The sequence below is a fragment of the Topomyia yanbarensis genome, chromosome 2 (genome assembly GCF_030247195.1).
Source record: "Topomyia yanbarensis strain Yona2022 chromosome 2, ASM3024719v1, whole genome shotgun sequence".
NCBI lineage: Eukaryota > Metazoa > Arthropoda > Insecta > Diptera > Culicidae > Topomyia > Topomyia yanbarensis.
Window position 1 is genome coordinate 331,775,794 of NC_080671.1, and position 22,064 is coordinate 331,797,857.

Sequence of the window (22,064 nt, forward strand, 5' to 3'; positions counted from 1 at the left end):
TAAGAGTCACCGAAAAACATGTTATTTCTTAAATTTATTTTTGAAAATTTGCAGGGGGGGGGGCTTTAGCCCCCCCCCCCTCTGGCTACGTGCCTGACGGTAACAGCCGAAATGACAGTCGTCAACGATGTTCTCTACCGTGTATCTAATTCATGCAACATGAGTGACTTCTGCAATAACATAGCAAAGATAACGCCCTATTGTACCCCATTGTACTCTACTAATGGTCTTCGGAATTAATTAAAGCTAAAAAGTCGGCTAATGTAACTTTTATTTGCGCTATGCTTCTAGCGGCCGCATGTTGTTTATGTCTTCACTTTAAAACGGGAATTATGTAGCTTCTGCTGTTACGCAGCAGCTAGGTTCACATAGTGTATGCTAATCAACAAAAACTCTGGTGTCAAGTAATGTAATACTCAACAGATGAGAACATGCAGCATAATTTGTGGCTGTTTCGTACTTGTGCATTTTTGTCTTTTTTATTTTACCTGCCAGGTTAAACCGTTTGTTCGGAATTCTGTTGGAGGCGACAATAGTTGGGTTTATGTTAGAGTAGGATATGTATTTTCGAAAAGCGGAATATTAGAAATTCAAAGAAGCTGGTATCGCTCCGTGATAGGCGATCTTCGCCTCCATCCATTTAGTGTGAATCAATCGTTCCAGCGGAGATGAAACCATATCATTTTGTTTCCGTTCGCCGTCCTGGTCTCCATCGTCCGCTCCTTCGTCCTGCTGCCTGTTGTCCACCGTCATCGAGAGGTAACAGCCGGCACAGGTGTAATAGTGTAACTCGAACCGCTTTTCGGCATGATAATTTCTCAACAATTCACGGTTGGAGTTAAAGAGCACTCCATAATGACCGCAGCAGCAGCTAACCCAAACCGGGGTGGCCGGTGTCTTCAAACGAGATCCTGGTTGACGAGAGGCCGAACGCATTGCTTCGTTTTCACCTTCCCATATGAGCAGCCCAATCGCGCCACGACCGAGAATACCGAATTGTGGTAGAGCCTGACATAAAAGAATATAACCTATTGTATGCTTTGAATTGCTGCAAAAATGTTCAAACTTGCATAGTGATCTTCATCGCCCACGTAAACGACGCCATTGTGTAAGTAAGGCGTTGCCCGTCCTGTCAGCAGTAATGTGACTACATTTAGAGACCCTTCCTCATGCGGTCCCATCAAATGTGCTCCCTTCGGAGCATCCAAATCGGTTCGCAAGTTTTCCATTCCACGTGTCATGACTGCACTGTACAGCAATAGCAGTGCTCCTGGACCTGGATTTTCTGTAAACTGAAAAAATATGGTGCTTTATTCATCTGAACCCGGTAATCGCAACTGCACCTTACGTAAGGTAGGTAACGCTTCATGAAGATCTGCATCTCGTCCAGTTTAGTGAACTCGAAGAAGTACAACTTCTCCGTCACGTTATCCTGGAAGTAAACGTGACTGTGTGGAATGTGCGAGGCTTCCCCGGGAAGTACAATCAGTGCTTTGGTCTTCTCACCAATGTTCCACAGAATGTCCGAAATTGCCAGATACAATGCCTGTGCCTGTTCTGCTTCCGTGGGCTTCAGCAGATCTTCCAATGGGACAGACTTCTCTCTAGGCTTATTATCGAATATAAAATGTTTAATGATAAAGGCTTGCAGTACCGATTGCATTCCACGGGTGGCGTTTCGAGGCGTTCGCAGTCCGTAAGGGTATTCCTGTAACGAGAGGAGGGGAAATACATTTAACGTTACTGGTGATGGATGGTATACAATTGTATGGAAATGGTAGGTATACTCCGTTGACAGCGCCGAAGTTGATTCCCGTGCGGGTCCATTCACCTCGCGGTGGACTTGCTGCGGAACCGAATACTGTTTGGCGAAGTTCCTAGAAATACAGGGGAAAAAACGATTATGGGAAATTTGTAGAAACTTTTTGTGTTATTATTGTAGAGCTGTGAACATTTTTCTGCAACAGCGGTTTGAATAAGAAATGTATGAAATGTGCCTTTGAATTAGTTTCAACTAAGGTGCCGTTCAAATATAATGTGGACAAAAATACCTTGGTTTTTGACACCCTCCTCCTCTTCTGTGGACCAGCGTGGACAACCTGTGTACCCCTACCCACGATGTCCACGTGGATTTTTTTCCATTGTTTTGACACGTACTTTAATCAGGCACGTAGCCAGAGGGGGGGCTAGGGGGCTAAAGCCCCTCCCGAAATTTTTCAAAAATAAATTTAAAAAACCGGCGACTTTTGACAAAATTTGTTGCTCATTTGGTTTGAACAAATTATTGAGAAAAAGTTGAAGGAGGCTATTTCTAACCACCGAAGGCAATGGTCATGAAATTCAGTGTGCTTTATGCTTTTGCTCGAGCCAGTGCGAAGCGAACGACAAAAACAGTAACTTTTATATTGTGTGCCTTGTCTGAAGAATACAAGAAACTATTACTTTAATTGTAGCTGTAGTAATCTTTCGAGATTAGTGAGTAACAGAAGCAAGAATTGGTGCTCCAGCCAAATACGGTGATTATAAAATTATTGATGATTCGCATAGGACAGAGCATTCATAATGTCGAATGTTTCCTGAAGGTGTAAATGGAGACTAGACTTTCGGAAGCCGCCTTTATCGAGTTCTACCATGGCAGGCATTTAGCGCTCAACAAATTAGCCCAGACGAAACCATTCATTTTGCATAACTTAAAGCACAAGGTTATGTGTGACAATACTATAATTAAAATCCTCCTGTATATGGACGATGAGAAAATGAATGTTCCGCTACAAGATCAGATACCGCTTACTCGCAGATTAATGTCACATTTGGGAGAAATGGAATCTAATTGGAAAGGCAATTATTGAGGGCGAGAAGCAAGGAAGATATTCGCGAACATAAAGGCAGCAACTACGATGAAGACATGGAAATGTACAATAGCGAGATAGAAATGAACAACCCCCCCCCCCCCAAGAGATATTTGGTGAGGAAAAAAATATTTCCTCGCCTCGTAAACAGGTTTCCACATGCAATGGCTAAGCGCTTACGCGAGATCTGTAGGACAACCATTTAAACTCGTTATATTATTTTTATTGTTTACATAAGGAAATATATAAAAGACGGGTCGTGGGTCTTTGTTATTTTTAAATGATAAGTTTTTGAATAGCACACAATTTTGAATTTCTGTATTAGGTTAGTGCACACTGTACACTCTGTTCTCTGTACTGTGCTACACAAAAAGTATTTCAATTTGTCTGAGAACGATTGAGCCGAGAAGAAAATTTTTGTTTCGCGTCATTTTAACGCAATACCATTTTTATTGACGCTTCATTTCATTATTACGAGGAATTCGTTCCGCACTAATACACTGTTGATCCGTAAATCCGTGATATCTGCAACAAACGTGTAAAAGAAAATTCTTTTAAAAGTGGACCGGGCAAAAACAATAGGCAATCACGAAGAGGGACTAAAATGTTGTGACTGATTGAATCTATAAGCCAATAAGTTGGGATAAGAGTTTCGATTTCATGTCTTCAGTATGTGACAGTCTTTCGTTCCGTTTTTGCTCGTCATGGAATAAAATGAGAGAGATAATCTTAAATAAGAGAGAAAAGAGAGGAAAAAATCAACCAATCGAAATCGACTCAAGATCACTCTTCTATCTTTACTATACACTCAACACGAGTTCTTTCCGAATTGCGCTCTGATCTTCTCATTTCGTCTTCGTTGCGTTAGGTGCAACAACTTGAAACATTTTTCCCAAATAGTGGTAAAACAAACATGTAATCAGACAAACATTACAACTTTCTTCAAGAAATCATACATCATCTCTTCCAATCTTGATGATGATTGAAAAAAAATCAAGAGCTAATTATTTTTATTCATAAACCAACCTATTACTGATCAGATTAGTGTTCTCATATTTGTTTAATGAATTGACAAAAAGTTTTGCAAAAGTTTCACAGGAAACGGATAATTTGCTGTAATTTAAAAACAGACAACTCTAAAAGAAAGCCTCTTCGGCAAATTAGATGCAAGGGCGATGTGTTCTCTTCCATGTGTCGGAAGCAAGTGATGCTGAAATTATTATCTATGTTTATAGTTTCTAGTTATTTTGATGGTGTCATCAATGTTATATTTACCAAATTTTACGTAAATTAGAAGCATTGACTAATCATTGCTAAGTAATTTTCTTTCGATTAGTGAATAAATTCTGAGCAGTTTCGCTCAGTAGATTAAATTCTGGGTAGTTTGCATTAGTAGATTGAATCATTGAAATATATATTTGACATTGTCCAAAAACCCACGAATTCCGAAATAAAACCTTCAAATGCTCAAATAAATAATTTTTACTTAATCTAGGTAATCTTCTCAAGTTACACCGGCTTTGCAAGATTGTTAAAAGTCAATAGAGCTAAGGTATTCTTGCTTTGTAATGAAATCAGTAGTTTTTTGTACTCATTTTACATTTTGACTTTTACTATAGTTTCAGGGATCTAGGAAAATCAGTCTACGATATTTTTAATTCGTAAGTGCAATGATATAAAAAGTACCTAAAAAGAATCTACTTAAATAGATAAAAAGATAGTTATTCTAAGTTGCCTGATAATATTGTCGAAGATAGTCTTTGACCCATTCCCCATGAGAGTCAACTGAAAAAACATGTGTTTTTCTCAGGATTGTTTTGATTACGACATGATCAATATCATTTAAAATTTCATAAAGTCGAGTTAACGCAAACTTCGGATAAATTCACAGAACTAGTAATAGTAGAAAGACGCCTGATCATGAAAATAGGAGTTGAACCTATTTTCTGCATCTACAAATCGCCTGCCTTATTAGACGATTAGAAGTAAATTTCGACATTGGTTTCGTTCTCCTGATTAGCAAATGCGTGTAAAGTTTCGTGAGACGGGGTTTTGGATATTTTTTACTCATTCCAATTTGGCGTCTTCTACAAATTGTAAAGGTGTAGCGAATGTGTAGCATTTTCAAGCAGCGTAGCATGCAGCGTAGCATTTTCAAGCAGCCCTAAATACTTTGAACTCTTGAATATTCATTTTTGTAACTAGAGAAATTTCTAACTTGTAAATTAAAAATAATCAAATTGAATTCGTCGATGCACTAAAGCCTTTCTTGTAACAGGCAACATATTATTAGGGTTTTTTAGTGTCTATTGTCTTAGTTTTGGAATTGTTTTCACTAAGAACTTTTCATAATTACGTTCAGTTTCCAGTGATTATTTCAAGTCATCAGAATTAATACATTTATGCAATAATTTTTAAGCCCCTCCCGAAACAAAATCCTGGCTACGGGCCTGACTTTAATAACAGAGTTTTAAATTCCAGGAAATTATGGATTTTTTGAATGGATGCTTTTTGAATGCTGAATGTTACCTTATATATAGTATAGTTTGTTTAAAATTTGTCCACAGAATTTTTGGTTCTTTTTACTTTTGTATAAATGTCTCATTTTTGAACAAAATTTGTTTAAAACAAGTTTTTTAAATTTTTTAGTGTAAATGACACTCTTTGGCATTTATCATAATAACGTAAAATGAAAATAACATATTAATTCTTGTATTAAAAATGCTTTTAATCCACCTATCAGTGTGATGAGACATTTCTTATAACTTTTATCACTCTCTTCGGATATTATATCGTTTGAGAACATTTAGAACTTGATGCTTCGCGATGTTTTTGATAACACATACTACATGGGATAGTGGCAGGACTCAAAGAATCGCTCAAATCAGCATAGGACAACATCAGTGCTATAAATCTCAAACCAAATCAATGTCAAGCGAAAAAATGGCCCATAAAATAAAATATCTAAATTGTGGTGGGAAAACTGATTTTTCCTAAAGGGGTTATATATTGTACTGAGCCAAAAAAAAAATCGAAATTTTTTTTTTGAATCGATTTGAAGTTTATACTTTACTGAAATTTCCAACGCGACTGCGAACTAAGAAATCAACGCTTTTTCTTGAAAAGGGCGATACCAGCAGTGATATCATTCAAAGAAAATCAACAGTGAATATTTCCAGTCTTGGTTTTATTTCCTATTTAAGAACTATTGTGTTTTTTACATCCTAGATTGCATGATTCAGTGGTCGAAACCCAAAACTTCATAAAGTATTTGAAATTATTAAATTAAAATTTGTTTTTGCTATTGAAATTGACAAAATGATAGTATCGCCCCTTTGGCGATTGTTTACTTTTTCGGCATTAAAGTATCGTCCTTACGTTTTTTTACAATAACTACCGTTCGACACCACCGATTTCGTCCGTGTTTTTTCAATAGCAATCATTGTTACTATTTACAGCTGGTATCAGCTTGATAATTCTAAAAAAATACGAAAATAACAGTTTCGCCTCTAAACTGCTGGCAAAAAAAGTATCGCCCTGTTTGTTTGCATGGAGCGTGGAGGGCGAAACTTTAAATAAACAAACCAAAATACAGTTTCGCCCGTTGTATTTTTTTCTGTTGTTTAAGAAAGCAATATCGTAGAATCCAATTTTTTAGGTTAATTTGTTGCGTTTCAAAGCCCTCATTCGCATGTATGAAAAAAGCCTTATGTTTACATTTGTAAGTATCGCCCTTTTCACAAAAAAGCGTTGAAATGAAATCGCAGCTCCTGATATCACGCTATCTCTGAAGTGCATGCGTGCATAGTTCCAAATTTTACTTCGACATCGACTTTTTCTAACTTTCCAGTAGTATACTTGATTTGAATTATTATCGCTAATCCTAATGCCAAAGAACAAATAAAAACCTCTCGAAAACGAACCGTTTGGGAAAATCATCATCATTACTGGAATTTTCATTTTAACGAAACTTTTCGATAACCTTCCGTCACTTGCGTTAATGAGTGCACAGTGCTCTGAAAATCTAGCGAAATCGTCTTAGGGCACCAGCGGGTCTAATTCAGAGCCATCTGCGCGGCGAGTTAAATCTGTAAAGAATACTAAAAATTAATTTCTATTCCATAATTTTCAGTTCAGCAATTCGAGAGATCGTGCTCACCGCAAGCCATGAAAAATAGACTACGTTGTGAAGCGATGGTCACTATTTATTAAAAAATCAAGGTTAAATAAAAAAATAAAACTACTAAAAAATTTCAAATATTTTATATTTTTCACAAACTTGTTAGGAAAAATTGTTTAATAAGCTTTCGTAATATTGTTTAGGAAAAAAGCTGAAAATTTCAGTATTTTCTCTATCTGCAACATATAAACCCTTAAGTATACCAATTAATTGGTATACGAATTGGAGTAGGTTCGCCTAATTTTGGAAGAAGTCTATTAAATAACCCCTTGAAAACTACCTAAAAGTTGTTGTAGTTCGATGCAATAAAAAATCCCCAAAAATGTAATGTACCTATTAATGTGAAACACAGCGAATAATACATACAAAAAAGACCCATTTTTATCAATCTCATGGTGTATTTTAGGCTGACAAAATGGGGACATTGACTAAATCGGGCAATTGTTTTCTTTATAATAAACTGAAGCTGTTAAAATATTCTTCCCGTCCCTTGATGTAGTCTGATAACTATTTCTGATTATGATGAACTTTTTATTTTTGCATATTTCCATCTTCATGATAAGGAAAACATGCGCAAGAAAGGATTTACTCGAATTCAGTCTTGTTCGTCTGCTAGAGCCCATCAAACATATGTTCAAATTTGGCTGATAAAATCGGGGTTCCAATGTATTATAATAGATATTCAGCATTCGAATAAGTTTCTTGTGAACGAGTGTAGAACGACTTTGTTTCTACTAACTTGAAGTCAGCGGCGTAGCCAGAAATTCGGTTTGGTGGGGGTTTGGTGAAAATCGATCATACTGTCCAAACGGCATAATTTCGAAACCGTAATTTATGAAGTTTTAAAATTATGCAAAATTATTTTTCAGAAAATAGTAACAGAGTTCGTGTCTTTAGCGAATTTGTTGAGACTTTATTGTAGTCATGAATATTAACCTGAGAAAATTCACCATAAATACTTCTTGGACGATATACCGTCAAAATTATTTTATCAAATGATGCGCTGTTTAACGTTTGTAAAACTCATTGAAGATACTAAACCTCCGAAATTGGCGGTTTCAAAATGATGCTATCGTCACCTTAAATTACTGTTTTTAAACATTTGACCTATACATATCATACAACAAAAATCAAATGCTCATCAAAATCGATCAGAACCTGCTAGAGTCGAATGTTTTCAAGTTCATAAATTTCTCTCTACATTCGGAAAGTGTTATCCTCGTTATTAATCATATTACGTTTCCGTCTCAACTCGACGCATTCCCAAAATAAAAACCAGTTTTAATCCACCTAGTGGTGCAATTGTGCTTTTCTCATTTGTCCAGACTACGATTCCATGGCTGGTTATGTTCAATGCAATGATGGAAATGAATACTACATGTTCAGTACGATTTGCACATACATACAATGGATTTGTTAAGAAATTTTAAACTAGTTTTAATTTTAAAGTAGCAACCCGTCACTGCATACTCCCTCCGGGACGGTATGATTTTTAGAGTGATTGCAGAACCTTTCTATATGAGAACGGCAAAAATGTACCAAAGTCCAAAAAAGTCAATTTTTGTCAAACATATCAATGTTTCATGCATTTTACATTCATCATTAAAGGCATCAAAAATACAAATTTGATTTTGAAAATTTCTCATTTCAGTTTATATGGGAATTTGCTGTGTGATTGCACTCTTCAACTCGTAACTCCGGAACCGGAAGTCCAATCAATAAAAAATTCAATAGCAGCCGATGGGAAGGTTGTACCTTTCATTTGAGACTAACTCTGTGCAAATCGGTCCAGCCATCTCTGAGAAACAGAGGTCACATTTTTTGCACATACACACGTACACACACAGACATTTTCCGACCTCGTCGAACTCAGTCGATTAGGCATATGACATTCGGCCCTCCGGGTCGGGATTAGATTGACGAATTTTAGAGTGAATGAGAAAGGCAACAACATTTTTAGCAAATGTTGAAAGTTATGCATTTTTTTGGTGAGCAGTTCTATGTTTCATAGACATTAAATCAATTTTAACTTCGCTTCCTATTAAATAAAGACCTTTATTACAGTACATCTCTACAAAAGACGAGATCAATTTGAAAATAAATCTGAGGATTATGATTGATTACATTTGGATTGGAATTTTCTATTGGAATGTTTTCAGGCAGGAATTTGATATTGATGTAATTAGACAACTGTGAAATCAAGACCAATAGATCAGTTACATATCAGGACCCCATTCCGACAATTTATCAAAATTCCTCATGATGTTTACAACAACAGGTTATCAATCTACGGATCAGATAATTGTTATTGTAATATTGAATTAAATCAGTCTGCATCAAAAAATTTTCAACTTCAATCCAATTTTTTTTTGGGTGTGATGGGGGGGGGGGGTTGTATGGTGTTAAACCCCAAAACCTTCTCTGGGCTACGCCGTTGCTTGGAGTTATTTATTTGGCTTTTCATTTTCCGATATGTTTCAGATCGATCCGATGGTCATTAGTTAGAAAAATTGCAGTCAGAAGGTTCGCACAAATGAACATTTTTGCACTGATAAGTTATCAAGTTCCTTCCAGACAACTTGGAAGTGTTCGGTGATTATTTCTAGCGGTTGTAGATAGTAAAATGAAGTACAAAATTCGTTTTATCGAAATAATGTTTGGCTTATTTCAATGGATTATTACTATATTGAACAATAAATAGGCGATAAAGAGTAATCAACAAACAACAAGCCATAACTTTTAAAGTATTCAAAATAGATATTTGAAGTCTTCAGTAAAGTTATTCGCATAAGTAAGAGCTACAAATTTGCTGAAGGGCATCATTTCGATATAATCACTTTCAAGAAAATTTGTGAAAATATCTCACTCATAGGGGGATTAATCAGAAAAAGCACAATACCAAAAGAAAGGGCATATTGCCTCCATTAAATTCTCCGAAGATACTATTGACCTAAAATAAGCCGTTTTGGCGTTAATAATAGATTACATGTTTTTGGTCATATTTCTGGCAATGGGAAATGATAAAAATCTTTCGTCCGCATTTAATGTTAAATATCTCTTTTGATAATAGTCCAATTTCAACAATCTATAGCTTGTTCGAAAGGTATTTGTTAAAGTTGTCTAAAAACATATAAATTGTTAATGTATAATGTCAATTTCGGCAGATAATTTAAAAAAACTGCTGAAAACGTCATTTTTACGCATTCAAACACTCATATCTTGGAAACTAAACATCAGAATCAAAAACAAATTAATAGCGTTCTTACTGTTTTTTAGTTCTTTCATTTAAAATTGGTTTGGATAAGATCGGTTCAGCCATTGCTGAGAAACACGAATGAGAATTTGTCCGTTACATACACACACAGACACACACATACACACACACACACACACACACACACACACACACACACACACACACACACACACACACACACACACACACACACAATAATGCGAATTGATGAAATTATAGGAGATTGTCAGTGCAGAACTGCATATGCGATTTAAGTGCTTCTCACTCTTGGGAAAAATTTGGATGGGAAAAAGTAAACGCTTGTGCCAAAGAGGGTGCAAATTTGTTCTACATTCTAAAAAAGGATAAAATTATCAATTATAATTATAGATGGCTACCTCGAGCAAAATGAGTATTAGACTGGCTCGATGTTGTATGGAAAATATTAAAAATGATCCTTGGACTTTCTTGCGTTCTTTTTGTGGTCCAAACTGACTGTGCAGATTGTGGAAACCATTAGTTACTCCTCGGATTTGTTCATTGCGTTTAAAGTTTGTTTGGAAATTAGTATGGGAAAATGTACTTTTTTTGAATCTCCAGCTTTCTCGCTATAGCTACATCATCTGTGACGAGACTCTGCGGCGAAGACTTCGATTGCACCGAATCATCAACAAGCGGATGTACTTCATCGGATTATCCTCTAAATGCCATCGATTACAGCAACACTTGTCAATGATGGAACCAAGTTTTGCCGCACTCTCTCAAAACTTTATATTCAAATAGTTGTAATTACCCCGACTCATTAAAATAAAAAGGCTCCTGAACCAACCAAATAAAGTCGAAGGTAAAAAACACATCAAGAATCAATTTTGATGATCATTTCAATTTTATTTGCTCGCAATTGACACTCTTGTCGGTAGCTACTGTAAAGAGTCTATTTTGCCCTATTGAAATCATCGCACTATCAGTTTGAGCCAATGCACAGTGGGGCCGGGCTGGTCAAAACCTCCAAAATTTATTGTCGATTTTCATACCTTTTATATTTTGTCCTAAATGTACATTACCTAAAGCTGTATTTGCCAAATTTTCGAGCCAATCGATTGAAAAATATAAGCGCTGCATTTTTTTGAACCGTACAAGGTCTTGAAAATCTGCATGAATTCGCGTGACAAAAAGTTTTTGTTCATTCTAATTCATCTCGCTTTAATAGGTACTACAATGATAATTTAACAACACGCATAGGCGTTTCTAGTAGAAAATCATCTTAGGAATTCAATAGTGTATTTCGATTAGAGAAATAATGAGTATTTAAAAAGTTACCAATAAAATCAATATAACTAAATTGTTCAATGCGGACTTATTTACATTCAGAGTGTCATCTCTTTTTTCTCGGTAAAAGCGTGTTGGAGGATCTCATCTAGTACAACTGACGTAGAATTTTATCTAGTTTTCAAAAATCATAGTGCCATCTTGAGCCGTTTTGCGCCAAAGGTTGATATTTGAACATTTGTAAAATTAGTTTCTTCGTGGAGACGCGTGGTATTTTTTAATTTCATGAAGTTTTGCATTATTATTCACCGGTGGATTTCTTTTTCCGAACGCTGCTTGCAAATTCAGGGTTTGGGGCGATTTCCTTGATACAAATATAAGTACCGTCTTGCAACTATGACTCGTGTTTCTACATTTCACAGTTATCTGCAGTGTTGAAAAATTCAAATATATAGAAGCCAACAAGGCAAACTAACTGCAACTATTATTATATCATTCCATGAATCCTATTGGCCAGTAATGCAACATTTATTTTCAAGTGCAAACTCCCTATTGAATCTATCACAATCAACAATCAAATTCAAAATCTTCATCTATAATTCACTTCCAAATTGACGAGAGCTTCATGCAAAAACGCTCACGTCTCTATTTTAAAGCATACACATACAGTGCAAAGTATGCTCAGGATATTTTCGTACGAAAAACCAAGTCAGTACCCACAAGGAGAGATTTTCATATCATCATTGGAATTGAAAATCAATGGAAAAGTATTGAGCGGCTTAGCTGCAGCATGCATCGTATGAGCAACTGTGAATAGAGCATAGTAGGGCATGATTTGAGATCTTCATCAAAATCAAATGAACCCGTCATCTTTTAATAACTTTGAGATAACTATAATTAAATAAATCAAAAAACAAAAATTTAAGGCATTCTATCAAACACCTTTAGATATGTTATTTTTCATAACTATTCTAAACGCTTACGTTCACAAATTAATACATGAGGATTATCTCTTAAAGAGCTATGAAGGAATGATTTTTTCTACGATGGTATTCAGATTGGACTGAAGATCTACAAACAAATGTATAAAATTACATCATTTTTTGTTCCCTATATTTCGATAAATTGGAACCACCCTAGCTAACTCGTTACCAAGGACTACCCTAGGCAATCAAAATGTTTCTGTTCACTTACGAAGTATCTGTTTTGAGAAGTTAATAAAATTCACTTTTGCGAGATTAAAAAAAAACTTTTAGAACCACCCTGGGCTGTCTAATTTTCATTTTAGCGTTCTAATTTAATCAAAATCGAGTTTAGCTCATCAAAATTACCCTTAGATGATATTTTCAGACATTTTAAACTACTTTTTAGGTTTTGTCCAGCTTTTGTATGGAGTGGATCCACTGTGCAATGCGTTGAACAAAGATGTCAGACGCTGCTCTATCCAACGGCCTCAAATAGGTTAAATGATAATAGAAACAATAACTCGAGTAACTCGAGCTTCATCACTCAAAAAAAAGTAAACGTTATGCCTATTGATTTTACACATAGATTTTTGCAATTAACGGAGGCATATAGACACTATTTGCTGGCACATAAACCTAATGTGTGTATTTACAAGAAGTATTAATCTTACATTCACATTTCAAAATCATTAGGCACATAAAACCCCATTCTATAACAATATGCACATATAACTTATGTGTGTGCATACATAATTTATACAGTTGACACATAGAAAGTATGTGTGCGCGGGATAACAATAGCATTTCTTCTTCATATGAATTTTAAGCGGTTTGAGGCAAATAGATTTAACGTTTGGATTTTTTTCAGTGATGGTAATCAATACATTTCTGATAAAAAAAAACATTTTTAAGGTTGCCAAGCTCTTACCCCCCCCCCCCCCCCCCCCAAGAATGGTTGGTTTCAAAATCGTCCAATGAAGGAGCCGTGCTGAACGATTTTGAAACAATTTTTTGGGCTTCTCAGTGAGTAGTGAATATTCAAGGACACACGTTTAGGTATGGGCGCTGTTTTCAAAAACGATCTTTTTACCTTGAAAAATCGGTTTTTCTTTTTCCACAAGCCCTTCACTACACACGATGTGGCGTGTGTTGTGTTGCTCCGTCTGTGATCTGAGAATTAAATGTACCTCGTGGATCAATAAAACTGAATATCACTAGCGTAAAATGCCCGTTGATCTACAGAACAGTGATAGGCGCGCTTCAGCAAAGCATAGTAAAATATTCATTTTTAAACTTAGTTATTTTTGAAGAGTTAAACTGAGTTGTATTACTTGGATCGACTCGGCATTCAGCATATTATGTTGCAAAAGAAGATTCTCGAGAACAGTGTTGCCACATTTTTTTTGCGAAAAAATCTTTTCCGTCCGTACTATTTATTGAGCAAATTGAGCAAATTTGTACCAAAATCTGCACAAATAAAAAAGTTACTATACTATAGTTACTAACCAAATTCATCAAAAAAAAAGTTGAGTTCATACAGCACAGTATGAAGTTGCATACAATTTAACATACATTTATGTTGTTACTAGCCTCAACAACATGGGTATTTTCGAAATGCGGTTGATGAGTACATGGCGGATATCGATGTCTGAAGTCATTTCAAAATTCAAGATGGCGACTTCCGGTTAAGATAAATTCTCTATAGCCTCAACAATACGGGTGTTTCCGAAAGGGGGTTAACGTGTACATGGTGGAAATTGTGGTCTGAAACCATTTAATGATCCAAGATAACTTGCGGTTTAGATAAATTCTCTATAACCCGACCCGGAAGTCGCCATCTTGGTTTTCAAAAGGTTCCAATTGTCCATTTTCATCATCTACTTGTCAACTCCATAACAAAACACCCATATTCTTAGAGTTATCAAGAATATTGCACAAAAAAAAAACGGTCATGAATTCAAGAACAAAAGATCATGATTTCATGAACTAAACGATTTACGAAAATCGTAACCGAATTCCTGAATTTGTGAATAATAAAACTCGTATTCATGAAAATATTTGTGTTTCTAAAAAACTAGTTCACCCCAAATACCTACATGGTATTACATTCGAATGTTTGGTTGGGTTACTGTTGTTATTCCTCTAGACATGTTTAGTTTTTGTTATGATTCTTGTTCATAATTTGGGAATACAAAGCCGACAGTTAAACGATGTTCAGGAGTTTATTCGCGATTTTTGTGATTTCTCATCACTTTACCGTGCTATTTTATTCAAGAGTTTACTAGCAGTTTTTTCTGTCAGGCTGGTGGGATTTACGTTTATGATTTCAGGATCATAGTCGCGCATTTACATAATTTCTACTCACGTTATCGTCATATTTTAGTCATGTGTAGAGTGATTCATGTTCATGATCTCAAGATCTTAGTCACGATTTTTGATATTCTAATCACGAGTAATGTGATTTATGTTCATGATTTCAGGAACTTTGTCATGATTTTCGTGATTTCTATTTACGTTGTCGTGATATTTTAGTGACGAGGAGAGATTTGTGTTAATTTATGTTATTGGTTTCAGGATCTTAGTTACGATTTTTGACATTTTTATCACGAATAGTGTGGTTTAGGTTCATGATTAATCTTTTTGCCACGATTTTCATAATTTCTGTTCACGTTATCCTGATATTTTATTATAGAGCTTACTTTTTAAGTTGACAGGTTGCGTAATGTGACTCATGTTCAAGATACCAGCAGTTTTATTCTGTGAACTATATCACCAACTCAATATGTGGTGCTCGCAGTTTTTGTTTTCTGTCAAGACATCACACTAAACCTTATCAAATGATTAACGATGTTCGAGGCCCTGATAGTTTTCTTCAGCCTCCTGCTAGGCAGCCATTTTGTCCTAGCCAACATCTGCCTTTGTTAAAATCAAAAAAACCCAATGCTATTGCACGGGCGACGTGGGCCTAGATGCAGATAGGCCCATCATATGTTGGCTACTGTCAAAGTCCGTATATCTCCATAGCGGATGACAGGAGTGACACCCTCCTGGTTTTCTTATATCTACTACTCGTACATATTACTGGCCGCTAGCAGCTGAACATTTAATGAAAAAGTGCATGAAACAAAAATGATTCCACGAATATTACCCCAAATTTCATTACCATTCATTTTATTACCATGTTGCATGACATAGAAAATGAAATTGAATATATTTTAAATATTATAAGCACACACAATATATCGTAAACCATTTACTATGAATCATGAACTAGTTCACGAATCCATGAATATTTTATAATTCTGTGAACTATTTGACGAGCATGAATTGTCAATCGTATACTAGAAATCATGAACCAATTTACAAATACTTGAATAATATATTATGATTTCGTGAACAATTTCACGATCACGAACGGTAAGTCGTGACTTTTATGTTAGGTATCATGAAACAGTGCACGAATACATGAGCAATATTCGAAGATTTTGTCAACTATTTCACGAGCGTGAATGATAAGTCGTGACTATCATACTAGGATTCATGAATCAGTTCACGCATACATGAAAAATATTTTATAATTTTGTTGTTTATTTCACGGGCACCCATGGTCCGTTGTGACTATTATACTAGGAATCACGAACCAGTTCACGAATACATGAAAAATATTGCATCATTTTGTGAACTATTTCACGAGATATTGGATCGTGACTAATATATTAGGTATCATGAATTAGTTCACGAGGATTGAATGGATTCATGAATAAAATTTAGAGTTTTGTGAACTAGTTCACGAGAAAATATCCAGAATGTTTTGATTTTGTGAACTAATGTTCCTAAATCTATGAACAACATCATGAGTTATCAGGATTCAGAATATATTGGCTTAAATGGCACGTTCCCGTATATAGTCGGGGTTTGTGCCTTGCCGTGTGTTTTCATCATTTCCTGAGCGGAAGGAAAGGACAAGAAGGTGTGGGGAAGTAGAATTGGAAGGGTGGGAAAAATAACAGCTCAAAAACAGAAATAAACAACAGGTAAGTTAAACTCACAAGTAGTTCAACTTGCCTGCGAATAAGCCTAAAGCTCTTTACCACATTGGATGAGAAACTTTAGTATGTCTCTGAGTTTCAGTCGTCCAAACATGGTTTCGTCTATATAAGGACGGCCGAAGACTGCGCTACCGCTGGACAGTTGCATATCAGATGATATGAGGTTCCGTAGTCGGATTCACAAAGGTCACATGAAAAAGACTCAGCGCGCTGAATAGTTGCCATGTGATAATTGAGTTTGCAGTGGCCGGTTAAAACCCTGGTCAGCATGCCGCAGTGGAGCTTCGAAAAATGTAGGAGATTTTTCGAAATCACTGGGCACGGTTGTTCTAGAAACGCCTTTGTTTGGCGACACGTTTTTAGATTTATCCATTAATTGCGGTGCTCGGACAAAGCCCAGGACCGTATTTTTTCCCTTATCCAACTTGTCGAAATTGGCAGCGCGGGCTCAGGACCAATGAAGTCAATCGCTGAACCTGCCCTGGCCAATTCGTCAGCCCATTCATTTCTAGTAATACCGCAATGTCCGGGCACCCAGACAAGGTAGATAGTGTTGACAATGCTTAGTTCTTCGATTTGGGTTCGGCACGCGATCACTAGCTTGGACCGGGATTTGTCTGAGCTAAGGGCCTTGATTGCAGCCTGACTATCGGAGCAGAAGTTTATAACTCTGCCGGACAAACTCAGTTGAAGGGCCGATTGTACTCCGCACATAATCGCAAAAATTTCTGCTTGGAATACAGTACAGTATCTACCTAGTGAGTGAAATTGTTCCAATCTCATTTCACGACAGTAGACACCAGAACCAGCACGTCGCTCCATCAGAGAACCGTCAGTGTAACAGACCACTTGCGTTTGTTGTTGTCTTTCCATAAAGCCAGACAACCACTCCTCTCGAGAGGGAATCTTCACATGGAATGTCCTGTAAGGAAAGAATATCTTCGCCCCGTGTAACCATTTGTGACCACAATCGTGTGTGACTGGTAGCAAATTCAACATGGTTACTGTTCCAAAGCCCAGCAACCTGCAGGTGGTATGCACATGAAAGTGCTTCTTGTTTGAGTTGTATGTGTAATGGTTTGATATTTAGAAGTGCCTCAAGAGCAGCAGTCGGAGTCGTAGTGAAAGCACCAGTCAACGACATGAGTGCCATTCTTTGCAGATGGTTTAGCTTTGACTGGACTGTCACCACCTCTCCCCTCTGCCACCACACAAGGCATCCGTATGACAGTATTGGACGTACAATTGTCGTGTAAATCCAATAGATGTATTTAGGTTTGAGACATCGTTGTTTCCGAGCCAAGCCCACATTATTGAAACAGCAAATGGGCGAACTTCCAGCTCCCAGGGTAACAATATCCAGGCCGTTCTCTCAATGCGGAGTGTATTATTTTGGTATACACTCGAGCAGGGCGGCGTCTGTCGGCTACCAAATTATACGTGGCCATCTTCGTGTGCATGTGTACGAAGGCAGTGCATATGGAGCATGTCACAGACTTATCCACAGAACGCTTTCTGCAAGCTTTACGAAGATTACGATTAGATTAGCAACAAGAAAAATGTCACCAAGATAGCATAAAACCCCGATTTAACTGGTAGTGCGAACGTTGTATAACAAGGTAATTTATCAAATAATTTCATTTGTTCAAGCACTAATCGATCAAGAAATACTTAACCTTAAGATTGTTTACTTAAGTTCATTAGTACATTATTGAAAATTTAAATGGAAAATGAAATTTCATATTTCAATCTGTATATTCCCGAAGAATAGAAATATACAGAGAATTTGTATATTTCCGTTGGCGGGCGTGGGCTTTCCTCATCACAGTTCTCAATATGGATCTTTTCTTTTGAATATATTTTCTGGACAGACCAGCCTATTTTTACTAGATGGATCAGCCAAATAATGCCAATCACCTAGTGAGATACTTGATTAATTGTAATAATAGATTACCGTTAAATGACCTTCAATAAATTATGTTTTAATGGGGAAGGTATATAGCAAATTGTAACCTATGAAAACAGGCGAGCGAGCAAGAACGTGAGTCGATATGTGTGATAGATAAAATTCATTTGCACGCTCTTGAAAAAAGCTACATTTTTAATGTCACCGTGGTCGTGTTTTGTACACAACTTTTTAATTTTTTTCAAGCTCAGCCTTCCACCAAGGGTACCCAAGGGTAGTCGATTTAACAGTACGAAGTGGACAAGCTTCTTCGTAGGATGCTCCTATGAATGAGTTTGTGGTATCCACGACGTCATCCAAGTCGTCTAGTTGACTAATTGTTGGTAAATATCCATGAAATTTAGTCGCCAAGTTTTCCAAAGCGCGGTCCCAGTTTGTAGATTTAGGATTACGATATGTTATCACATTGAAGGTGACAATAAAATGATCAAAAAATATATATTTATGATCGGATAGAGACGGTTCAGTTTCATTTGGATCCTGCCAATTTCTCAGCTCAACCGAAATTCTTTCAGAGCAAAGCGTTATGTCTAACAGCTCCTCTCTTCCAGACCTCGCAAAAGTTGGTCGGTTTCCCACATTTAGAAAATGCAGATTTGTACTGCTTTGAAGGACAGCTTCCATAGATGGCCGAACAGCCGCCCAAAGGTTCTAATTGCTAATGTGAGCAAATTTATGTTCCGCCATTTTAAGCTGGAGTAAAAAAACATCTCTATAGAACAATTGAAATTGAGATGGGTAGAAAATAACGAAATCTGCAAAAAATTACTTACAAAAAAACTGTGCAATAATAAAATTGAAACACTTCCTAACTATGTAGAACTATCACTTTTCTCGAAGGGTTTTTCCCAGAAAATTATTTTATATAATACTAATTCTCTAACTGACCGCTTTGTTCGTCCTGAACTTGGTCTTTTATAACGAATTTATTGCACAAATCGGAAATGAAAATTTTGGAAATTTCTGATGCTAAAATAGTTAAAAAGAACGCTTCAACTCCTCTTTCAGCTGAAAACTTGTCATTTTAAAATGCACTGTGCACTGGCACTTTCCACGATTTGCTTGAATACCTAATAAAAAGCACATTTCATCCGCTTCCTATTGAACGCTGTGAATAGTCTAGCAATTGCTTCAAATAGAAAAATTCGTCTCTGTCAACCTTCCGGAGTACACTTACAATGGCCTCGTCCATGGTGATTGGCCTCCCGCCAATTAGTTTCAGCTTCGACATTATGAATTTTATTTTAAGTTTTCCAATGCGCCAATACACTCAATCAAAAACCATCAACGGCGCAATTTCGCACAGTTGCACGCCAATACTAGATACACTATTTCAAATGAAGTTTCAAGCCACCGTTTTCAACGGTGACCCTTGTACTTCCGTGTTTAAAATTTATGCTTCCACTATTTCCAAATTTGTTTCATTTTTCACTATTTCATCGCACTGCAATTATGCACTGGAAACAGACACAACAATAACATCACACTTATCAGATAACAAGTTTCGCTGAATTTCCGCAGCCACAGTCCTCAGTTGAAAACACCCTAGGAAAACTGGCAAGCAATGCTATCTCCGACACGATCAACCCCTTTTCACTTGCACGCAAAATAACATAAATTGACTAACTTTAGGCGGGCACCAATCCGACACAGGAAGTGCACGAGAATGCGGCTCAACAACTAGTTTGCTAGTTTGCGAAACACTTTTTCCCCCTCGAAGTCGGAGGGGGCGATTTTGAGGGCCGATGAGTGATTGAGCTGGTGCTGCTATTTCCCGGGAGCGACTTCCGAATAAATCGAGCTTTTCCGACTGAATGGCGTGAAAACGAGTGTGAAATGAACATTTTATAAGTATTTAACGATGGCGAAGAAGCCGGTTGCCCGAGGTGCTGGTGAGTCGGGACGGAGCGAGGTGTATTTCAGTTATAGAAATCGGTGTATGCAAATATCATAATAGCCGTAAACAAGCGCACCCAAAGGTGTATCGAATTGGTTTTCGAGTCTGGCAAGGATTGACAATAGCACCGTTCGTTATCGAGTTTTGGTACCGAGGAGGTGAGGAATAATTGTGTTATTTCAATGGTCATGTTAATAATTCAATAGTTGGTACATGAGTTATGTTGTCCAGGTGAAAACTAGAAAAGCAGTACCGTCATGCATTCTTTGCATCCTTTTTTTTTGATTTTTCCAATTTTGACGTATTATAACTACATTGATAATGGATGGATTGTTCACACAGAAACATAGATATAGCATCAACGTGTAATGAAAAAAGTAATGTATACAGCGATTTAAAATATTATATGTGGAGTTACTGGAAGCTACTTTACACTTCTATAAATTCGATAGAATTCCATAATAAGATGAATTAACTAATTTTATCTACATTTATTGAAATGTTATTCATTTCAACATTTCGACAATTAAACATCATCCATTCAGCATATTTTCTAAAAAGGTTGACCATTATAATACTGTTCGTCAAAAACAACTTTAGTGTGTTGAGAACGCATATTGTTTTTCGGAAAAGGGTAGGAAAATGACGAAAATTTTCGGTTTATCTCTAGTATGTCAGAATCGGTTTTATGTGCATTTGAAGATTTGTGGTACTATTGATTATAAAAATAGCTCCCCGGTGGGAGTTAAAAATTTCGCGGAGGTAAAAATTATAAAGATTCAATGAATGGATATTGATGAAGTATATTTGAGGGGTAAATGGATGGAATAATTTGGATACAAAGTCACCTTCTTAAGCTATGCTCTTCTGAAGTCAAGAGTACTGAAATACTGAAATACCATTTTTTGACGGTCAAGATCATATAATTTTGAAACCATCAACTTTGGAGGTTTAGGTTTTGGTGATTTATCCACCTGGAAATAACGATGAAAGATCAATTCAAAACATTATTTAGTGACTTGGTATCTTCGGCAAAGTTGTCGAGAATGATATTTTAAACAATTTTGTTGAAGATACGGAAATCTTCAAATATTCATTAAAACCGATCGTGATGTAGTAGATACAAATATAGAGCGACATTTTTCATCATTTTTCTACATTCCGACAAACAATAGACGGTCTCCGTAATCTCAAGCTATTTTGTTTTATTAAGCAGCCGGGCCCGAAGTTGTTTTGTTTTATCGAGCAGTCTTTGATTGAGACCTGGCGTCACAATACCCGACGCATACCTGACAGCGTGCTCGATTTGGTGATACCTACTTGATACTTGATGGGCAACAATTCGCTTCGCTGAATCTACGCCGAGTGAAGAATTCTCCTCCACTGGACTCGGCTCTTCCAGTCATCCTGGACATTGAATGCTTTTAGGTCCTCTTCCACTGCAAACAGCCATAGTGTACGCGGCCTGCCACGGAGTCGTCGGCTTCTTTCCGGTTCTCTACTGAATATTCGTCTGTCGTCCTTCCGGCATTCGTACCACATGACCAGCCCACCGCAGCCTGCCATTTTTTATTAGCTTGACAATATCCACTCCTTTATATACTTGGTATAACTCATGATTCGTGCGACGCCGCCAGATGCCATTTTCTTCTTT

At 36.7% G+C, this 22,064-nt stretch overlaps 1 protein-coding gene across 1 annotated transcript; it reads right to left on the reverse strand.

Annotated features, from left to right (window-relative positions):
- Window positions 1-254: 254 nt before the first annotated feature.
- On the reverse strand, window positions 255-20,319 carry LOC131683938 (inactive ubiquitin carboxyl-terminal hydrolase MINDY-4B). Its single transcript, XM_058966350.1, has 5 exons — window positions 19,691-20,319; window positions 1,788-1,877; window positions 1,349-1,708; window positions 1,071-1,292; window positions 255-1,008 (listed from the first exon to the last, which is right to left on the reverse strand). Exons 1-5 carry the CDS (start codon window positions 19,742-19,744, stop codon window positions 583-585), a joined length of 1,152 nt encoding a protein of 383 aa, XP_058822333.1. The 5' UTR covers window positions 19,745-20,319; the 3' UTR covers window positions 255-582.
- Between the last annotated feature and the right edge of the window lie 1,745 nt (window positions 20,320-22,064).

Coding starts and splice junctions, on each gene's coding strand:
- LOC131683938 (XM_058966350.1), bottom strand. CDS start 19,744: ATGTCGAAGCTGAAACTAATTGGCGGGAGGCCAATCACCATGGACGAG. Junction 1,709..1,787: donor ACTTCGGCGCTGTCAACGGA/GTATACCTACCA, acceptor CTCTCGTTACAG/GAATACCCTTACGGACTGCG. Junction 1,009..1,070: donor TGGGCGATGAAGATCACTAT/GCAAGTTTGAAC, acceptor CTTTTATGTCAG/GCTCTACCACAATTCGGTAT.